Source organism: Manacus vitellinus, unplaced genomic scaffold (assembly GCF_001715985.3).
Source record: "Manacus vitellinus isolate BGI_N305 unplaced genomic scaffold, ASM171598v3 scaffold_16_pilon, whole genome shotgun sequence".
Taxonomy (NCBI): Eukaryota; Metazoa; Chordata; class Aves; order Passeriformes; family Pipridae; genus Manacus; species Manacus vitellinus.
Window position 1 is genome coordinate 15,879,584 of NW_021939189.1, and position 8,412 is coordinate 15,887,995.

General features: G+C 52.6%; 1 protein-coding gene across 1 annotated transcript in view; it reads right to left on the bottom strand.

Annotated features, from left to right (window-relative positions):
* Window positions 1-6,110, bottom strand: part of SNX1 (sorting nexin 1) — a 10,080-nt gene extending 3,970 nt beyond the window's left edge. Inside the window, exons 1-9 of the mRNA XM_029958809.1 lie at window positions 6,074-6,110; window positions 5,793-5,938; window positions 5,007-5,109; window positions 4,054-4,190; window positions 3,443-3,509; window positions 2,322-2,365; window positions 1,254-1,395; window positions 712-790; window positions 385-460 (exon numbers count right to left, since the gene is read on the bottom strand). Of these exons, the coding sequence (XP_029814669.1) occupies window positions 385-460; window positions 712-790; window positions 1,254-1,395; window positions 2,322-2,365; window positions 3,443-3,509; window positions 4,054-4,190; window positions 5,007-5,109; window positions 5,793-5,938; window positions 6,074-6,110 (831 nt within the window). The remainder of the gene's footprint in view (window positions 1-384; window positions 461-711; window positions 791-1,253; window positions 1,396-2,321; window positions 2,366-3,442; window positions 3,510-4,053; window positions 4,191-5,006; window positions 5,110-5,792; window positions 5,939-6,073) is intronic.
* Between the last annotated feature and the right edge of the window lie 2,302 nt (window positions 6,111-8,412).

Sequence of the window (8,412 nt, forward strand, 5' to 3'; positions counted from 1 at the left end):
TGAGTGACAGGCTGGATGGGGCTTGGAGCAACCTGCAATAGTGGAAGGTGTCCTTGCCCGTGGCAGGGGGTGGGAACGAGATGGGTTTTAAGGTCTCTTCCAATCCAAACCATTCCATGATTCCATTTTGCCTGGGGTAACTGCTGAGTGATCTCTCCCTGCCCTTATCTCAACCCATAAGCCTTTCATTATATTTTCTCCCCCTGTGCACCTGAGGGGATGATGGAGCAGCTTTGGTGGGTACCTGCTGTCAACCCACCACCCCAGTTCCCACTCCCACTCTAAGAGGAGAGTTTTGCAGCATCTTGCCTCCTTAACTGCTTAGGTACCATTGCCTTCAGCACTTCCAAGAAACTTGGAGCTACCTTATTCCACGCTACTGACCTCTTCCTTTTCCAAGAACTCCCTGACGTCTGGGTCCTGCAGCATGGTTGGATGGCTGACCACTCTCCGGAGGTACCTGTGGAGAGGAACACACACCAGGAGTTGCTTTGGCAGCAGCAAACCTGGCTCTGAGCCATCAGAGTGAGCTGTGACACGCTTGGTATTTACTTTGGAAGAGCAGCTGGAAAGCAGGAAATCAAAGCCAACAACTGTTCTAATTCACCCACCAATCTTCCTACCTCCCCATGGACTTTGGTGATGCCACCAGGCAAGACCAGACCTCTCAGAGGTCCCTCCCTTGGTCAGGGACAGCTGTTGGGGTTGTACCTCTCGAGAGCAGCCCGACGTTTTTCTAGGAACTCTGCAGAGGAGGAATCTTCTTTCCCAACTTTCACTTTGGTCATGCCTGGCACAGAAGGAAGATGTGATTTATGAGCTGCTCTAAACTCCACACACAAGGTAAAGTGGTTTATTACAGACTATCAAGGTGATAGTATAGGAATCTTACAACAGGAATTAGACCTTGGATCAGCAAGAGCTACTTGGAAATTTAAACCCAATGAGTTTTGACACAGAAAAGAAGCAAACCAATGGTCTGGACTCAAGTGAAACAGCAATTTAGTGACACCACAGAGGTTTTACTCTACATCAAGCAGGTGTGGAAGCATCTGTGAACTCCATCAAGACTTTCAGCCCAGAGCTGCAAGTAGGAAACCAGAGCTTTGTCTGTTATTTTCCTTGGCTACTCTGCAGCTTCTATCAGCTCTGAGACTGCTGCAGGCCTGTCCTCAGGCACAGAGCTCACCACCAGAAGGACCTACAAGAGCTGTGAAGGCCCAGTGCTTGTGCTCTGCACCTCCACCACTCACCTATGAGGCTCTTCTCAGGCGGCGGAGGGACAATGAACCCGTTTTGGGCGTGTTTCTCCGACAGCTTCTCGTAGAGACCCAGAAAGTCACTGAACCTCCTCTTCACTGAGAACTGCTTGTTCCTGAACATCGGCATGCTGGTCTGGGGGGAGAGATGGGATTTGGGTCAGACATCCCCAGGGAATCTCACCTGGCACACATGGCCTTGCCAGCTCTACCTGTCACTGGGATGTGGTGGGACAGCGTGAGCTCTGCAAGAGGTCAGGAGGGAACAGAGCAAGTTTTGGCCCAGGTTTTCCCTGATTTTCCTCCCAACTGTTCTCCTTGGAGCAAGCAACATCATTAATGGCACTAAATAACTGAGCAGTTGGTAGTGTGGCCACAGGCTGCTTGGTAAGCCCTGCCTGCTGCCTAATCCCATGATCCCTGCTCCACACAGGAACAGGGACCCCCTGCAGGTCACCTAAAGACTACAGAGGCCACCAGTGCTTCAGGATGTGTTTGCAGAGCAGGATTAAGGATAACAAATATTCTAGTCCCCTCCTCAGTCCACGGGTTGCCTGTAGCCCAGCAGCCATGGTATAGGCAGCTGGAACAGCTTTCCAGAGCCCAGAGGAGCATTCCAAAGCACCCCAGCAGCTGCAGGAGGCTCCATTTCTCTTGGAAATTGAGGGAAACGGGTCCTGATGTGAAACCAGCTACAGCAGCAGCTCTGCAGCAAGTGCTGAGCTCAGGTCAGCTTAGTCTGATGCTGCTGAACCTTCAGCAACAGGCCTGGTATCTGGACGTCATTCCTGCTGCTCCCCTGAATGCAGAGAATCCCTATCAGCCAGAGCTGCAAAGAGGGAGCTGGCTGGGAAAATAATGCTAGTCTCATTTCAAATAGATTCCAACCCTATTCCACAGCTAGGCTCATCCTTTGTGGATTATAACTCCTGAATCCATGGAACAAGGCATTCAGACCTCTGTTTATTTAGGTCACTGCTGGCTTGGCTAAGGACAGACAGTCCAGCTGCCTTTACACATGGAAAAATAATGGAGAACCAGACACAGAGGAGTTAGACATACCTGTGTTGACACTTTGTAGGCTACATAGGCGTTCATGCCATCCCCTATGGAAGACAGAAACGAGATGTTGGATTCACATCAGCGCTTTCCACTATCCCCTGAACACAAGCACAAGGCTCCCGGCCTTTTCCTGCCTCATCATTCCCAATTTTGGGTCTAACAGAGCCCTGGATTTTGCACAGAACCACAGGCAGCATGCTGCTACGTGGCCCTAGACCCCTGCCCAGCAACCACTTCCTCAACCTGCCTGCTCATCCCTCCTTACACTTCCCACGGAGCCAGCTCTGACAACTGGGCGCTTGTTGTGCCGGCAGCGTTTGGGTCGGCTCCACACTTTTGCTCAGCACCCAACAATTTGGGGCTGTGTGCCACATGAAGAGTCTATTCACAGAATGAGTGACAGGTTGGATGGGGCTGGATCCTGGAACACCACAGGCAGTTTGCTCCAGCTAACAGAAATCCCCTTGTTTACCTGATAGTTTAACCAAAGGGCATCCTCAGAGCTCCAGCGCTACCCCTAAATCTACCTCTGATTTGCACCTCCCAGCTCCAGAGATCACAAGCCATGGAGTGGGAACAACCTGCCACTCGTGAGGCTGCTCCTCTGGCTGGGATCAGGTGTTCCCTTGGGTTCTCTGCATCCTAGAAATTTCCACATAGCTGCACAAGGCTCTCTGACCCCCACTTTCAATAGACAGAAACCCTCTTGCTTCTTAGTTTGAAGCCAGAGCTGCTTCCCTGGCAAGCACAGCTGCTAGGGAAGGTGTCAGAGCATGGAATAATAAACTTAGTTTCAGGTTAAGGGAGTTTTGCTTCCCCACACAAGGCATGTCACATTTCCAGGCCCCAAGCATCCCAAAACCCCAGTCCTGGCTCCCTGGCTTTCCAGAAGCTGCCTCTGCCTTGCTTGTTTTCCCCCCAGGCATTTTGCTGTTCACAGCCTCATTTCTTTGAGATCCTGGAGGAAGTCTTGGAGAAATTCCTCCAGAATCAAGTCTGTTCTTGGAGACAGTCTCACAGCCATAGTTACAGTGTGGAGGCTGGAGCTGCAGAACAGGGCCTCATGGCCAAGCCTGGCTCCTCTAACCATGTTCACTGTGCAGTACAGGACAGTAACTCACCAACTTTCTCCGGGTCACTCACTCCTACAGTCAGGTCAAACTTGTCCTCCTGCTCCTCCTCCTCCAGCTGTTTGGAGCAAGCACACAGGGACAGCAAGTTAAAACCAGGAAGCCAGACCTCAACCCACCCCAAACCACTACGGTGAGCTTGTCACCCTGCATGGGCATCTCACTCCAGCCAGGGCCATTTTATAAAGCCTTCCAGCTCCTCACTCATGTCCAGGATACACATTCCAAGGATCCCAAACTGGATTTGTCTTTCCTACACTGCTATCTGCCCAGACTGATGCACGAACTGCTCAGCCCCAAGGTGAAACTCTGCAAAGCTCCAAGTCCCAGCTCAGACCCCCAGGACCAGAACCACCACTTGCTATTCCAGCTTTGGAAGTAGCCTGCAATTCCACAGGAGTGGAATGTCACCAGTCTGACCTAAGCTCCACTCCAGTGGTATCAGTCCCAGACTGATGGCCTGAGATACAAGTCACGGCATCCAATATGGCAATTACAGTAATTACATCCTTTCAGATTCACGTTTGCAACTGAGTAAACGGACAGGTTCCTGCCAAGGATAGTCTGGAACCAGCAGGACAGGTAGGAAGAGCAGTTCTCACCTCTTCATAGCTCTTTGAAGGGTTTCTAGAAGAAGAACTTGCAGCTACATCTAACGAGGGGGGAGGGTTGGATGCTTTGGCCACCTCCTTCTTCTGGTTGTTCTGCGTGCTGTCAAGGGACAGCTCCACAGTAGCATCTGTCAAGAGAAGTTTGTAAGGTCAGCCTCTCTCCTTGGGGCTTCTGGAAAGGCAATTGCAATATTCTCTGGTTCATGGGATCTCAGGAGTAACAATAGTCTAAACTAGCAAAAAAGAAATCCATCGAGAGGACACCCGTAAGCACTGGGAAGAGCACGACTTAAAGCAGTAAGAGCATTTGATCACTCCTGCTGGGGAACATTATGTTAATCCAATGAACTTCTTATTCCAGAAGGAGACAGGCATCATCTCCTTGCTGTGTGCTAGAGGAGCTGCACATTGGAACAGCTAAAGCTGGATTTTACCTGGCTCACAGGCCAGCCTGGGAGGAAGGTGCCTTCCCAGGCTTCTTCTCCATCCAGAGGATGTAAAAACCTCCACCTCTTAGCAGAGGTCTCCAAAACTGACTCTCTGCCAGAGTTGTCCCACCATGCCAGGGCTAGGGAAGGTCTGAGCCTCCTCATTTTCACCTGCTGAGGGGTGTTGTGTTTCCAGTTCCTAGGGAACAGCCATGTCTCTACTAGAGACGCTTCCTCCGCTGGCATAGAGGGAGGAAAAGGTGGATAACGAAAGTCTTTTAACTCTGAGGAGACACCATCAAAGGTTTAAGGTAACAAAACTAAAGCAAACCAATTTTTAATCCTCTTCAACTCCCAAACAGTTATTCCTGTGGCATGATTATCCTGGACACCTGGAAGAGGCTACTCCAACCTTCCCAAACACAACGCAGGTTAGAACAGGAGTTTGAGATGAGCACTTGTGATAGTCCTGAAGCTCCAAGTGGCCCAGTAAACACCCAGTAGACACAGACTCACCTGCAAATAGGTCCTGATCGTCCTGCTCCACATGAACCCCGTTCTCTTTGGAAGGGCTGCTCACAGGGAGGAGAGATTCCTTTTTTGGGGCCGGGGGATTGCTCTGTGAGAGGATTAAAAGCACATAGACACAAGGTCACTTATGCTGAGGGATGGATGAGCAAACATAGCACTTCCTCATCACCCCACCCTGCTGCCCTTCCACCCACCCTTCAGTGTCAGCATCTTTGCCACTGTTAAGGACACCGAGTGTCACACCAAACTCCACAGCCAGTTTCCACCCTGATTTTTAGCAGAACAGGAGCAGCTCGCAGGTCACTGGGACGTGCCAGCCCACCAGGAAAGACCATTCTGGCTGCTGGGAGCAGCCTTGGGGACAAGGAGACAGCCCACATGAGAGCTTGTATGCCAACCAGTCCACCCCAGCAGAAAGCAGAGCTGCTCCTGCATTCCTGTTATGGAGGCCGGCATCCCAAATCATCCCTCAGTCATCCCTCATCCCAATTCACCCTTCATTTTGCAGGCAGACAGATATTCCAAGGAAGAATGGGACAGCAGTGCTATTCTGTGGGTCCTGGCAGAGAACAGAACGGGTCTTTGACAGGCAGTAAATGGAGCTCTATTAGCAGTGACTCCGGACCGACAGGCTCCTTGGCACTCTCTCCAGCAAGGAAAAGCCATCAGATCCCGCTGCTCCTGACGGAGCAAAGCAGTGCTGAGGCAGCTCCTCTTTGAGGTGGGCTCATGTCTTTGGGTGGTAAAAGAAATAGCCTTCAAAACACCCACTTGATGGCAAGTCCTCCTGTGTTTGAGGATGTTTTGTTGAGGAGGGTTCACACAGATCCTCCGCTGCAGGAGCTCTTCAAGCTGGTAGACAAATCCCAGTCTGTGAGGACAAGGCAGTTTTCTACCAGAACCGCTTCCCAGTTTGCCTTAATTTTAGTTCCTCAGACATGAAAGCACCGCACCCTGTTCCTACTTCTCCATCTGCTGCTACAGAGGAGCTGTGGCCTTGTTTAGCTCAGCCCACGACACGACACCAGCTGTCCCAGGGCCACATTCAGCACCCCCCAACACCGTGTGTGCGGGCAGAGGTGCCCCCATGCCGGCCTGACACTTTTTTGGGAAGAGCTGGCCCTTGGGGGCATCTCTAGAGAATGATATGGTCATACAGGGATCCAACCTCACAGTCTACAGCTTCCTCAGGAGGGGAAGAGGAGGGGCAGGCACTGATCTCTTCTCAGAGGTGACCAGTGACAGGACCCCAGAGAAGGGCCTGAAGTTGTGTCAGGGGAGGTTTAGGCTGGATATCAGAAAAAGGTTCTTCCCCCAGAGGGTGGTTGGGTGCTGGAAAGTGTCCCCAGGGCAGTGGTCACAGCACCAAGGCTGCCAGAGCTCAAGAAGCATTTGGACAACACTCTCAGGTACATGGTGTGACTCTTGGGGATGGTCCTCTGCAGGGCTAAGAGTTGGATTCGATGATCCTTGTGGGTCCCTTCCAACTCAGCATATTTTGGGATTCCATCACAGGCAGGGGAGGTCCAGCTTTAGTTATATTTGGGTCTGACCCAAACCCTTCCTTGCTGGCTACTGAGCCACATGAATATCAGCAGCTGGGCAGATCTGCCTCCCTTGCTTCCCAGAAAGTGTTTTCCTAATGTTCAAGGGCAGAGAGACAAACAAAGCCACCAGTTTGCATGGAAGAGTCAAGTATTAGTTATGACAGTGGCTTCAACAACACCACTAAGAACCTGATAAGCTGCTGCAGCTTCCCCAGCCTCTCCTTCCAGTACAGGAATTCCTGTGAAATTAAATGGCATTCATCCCTTTTGGTGGGCCACAACAAGCCACCTATTACATCCTCCAGTTCTTCACCAAAGAAAGATCCTGAGAAGCTCCAGGCCATCTCCACGACCTGGTGCCTGCCAGAGGTACCAGCACCTTCCTCTTGCCTGGTCCAGGGTTGCACTTTCTCAGGTTGTTTTCCAAACACACGACCCAGCTGCTGTTTTGCCCAGAGCAGTGCCAGAGTTTCATCCTCACAAGGTCACAATCTCTCCACAACCCCCCACATCTGGCTTGTTCCCTTATCCCAGGCCACTGGCAACACCAGCACAGCTCAAGGACACCAGGCAGGAGTTGCACCAGAAGCAGAGCAGAGGTTGCTCTGGATTTGTGCCGGTGGCAGAAGCTTGGCCAGGCCATTCCCAGTGGATTCACATGGTCAAAGCCACACTCTGCTCGAGGCTTCCCCAGGCTGGGAAACTGCAGAATGTTGCTGGAGGGCCTCCTGCCACAGACACCAATCCCTCCTGCACTGCTGGCTGGATCAGACAGGCTGGAAAGAGCCTGGGAGAGGTGGGCAGAGGCTCCTGGAGCTCAGGGAATCAATCCCGCAGCATACCAGCCTCCAGCCTGTTGGAAGAGCTTGTCTAGCAGAGATCCTTGCTCCATGAAGATGCTGATCCTTGGGAGGCCAGCAGCTGGTTGAGGAGGGGTTCAGTTTGGGAAAGCAAACTGAGGTAGTGTTTTAACTCCCCTCCTACCTCTGGTCACTGCCTGGAGCAAACACCAGGACAGAGCTGGCACAGAGTTAGTGCCAACAGCCTTCAGCAACCTGGAATTCCTGCACAGGGGACTGTTAGAAACAAGGAAAGGTGCTGAAATCCTTCACACCTCCACCTTCAGTGTGGAATTTGTGCAGCAATGCAGCAACTGTTTGCTGAACCAATACCACCAAACCCTCCAAGACCCTCCTTCAGCCCAGTAGGGCACTGGTGAGCCCCCTCCCACTAGGCAGGGGACACTGGATGCTTCCTGTCACCTCACCCCCACTGCACTGGGGGTTCATCCCTCAATCCCAAACTGAGGGCAGCAAGCACTACACCAGCCACACCAGGACCCTCTGGACATCGACGGGACCAGGGCTGACAATGCTGGGGGAAGGTAGATGGGGCTTCCCCCCACCGTGAAGCCTCACAAGCTCCACAGCAAAGAGGCCAAGCTGCAGCTGCCACTGTGGGATGGTTCGGGTTTGAAGGGACCTTAAAGCCCATCTTGTTCCACCCCCTGCCATGGGCAGCAACACCTTCCACTAGACCAGGCTACTCCAAGCCCCGTCCAGCCTGGCCTTGGACACCAGTTCTGCAGGACTGGCCAGGTTACAACCCTGGGGAAACGAGGAGCAGCCGAGCACAAGCCCCTTCTCAACCCCACAGACACGAGAACCACCCCCGACCTCCACCCGGCCTCCAAGAGGAGGGGGCGCGGGGTTCCCTGCAGGGACACACGCCCAGAGCCATCGCCCCCCTTTATCTCGGGGGGCTTTGGGGCGTTTCCCCTTGTTTTCACCAAGCCCCGTTGCAGCCTGCAGACACCGGGCCCGGCCCCTCAGCGCCCCGCGGGG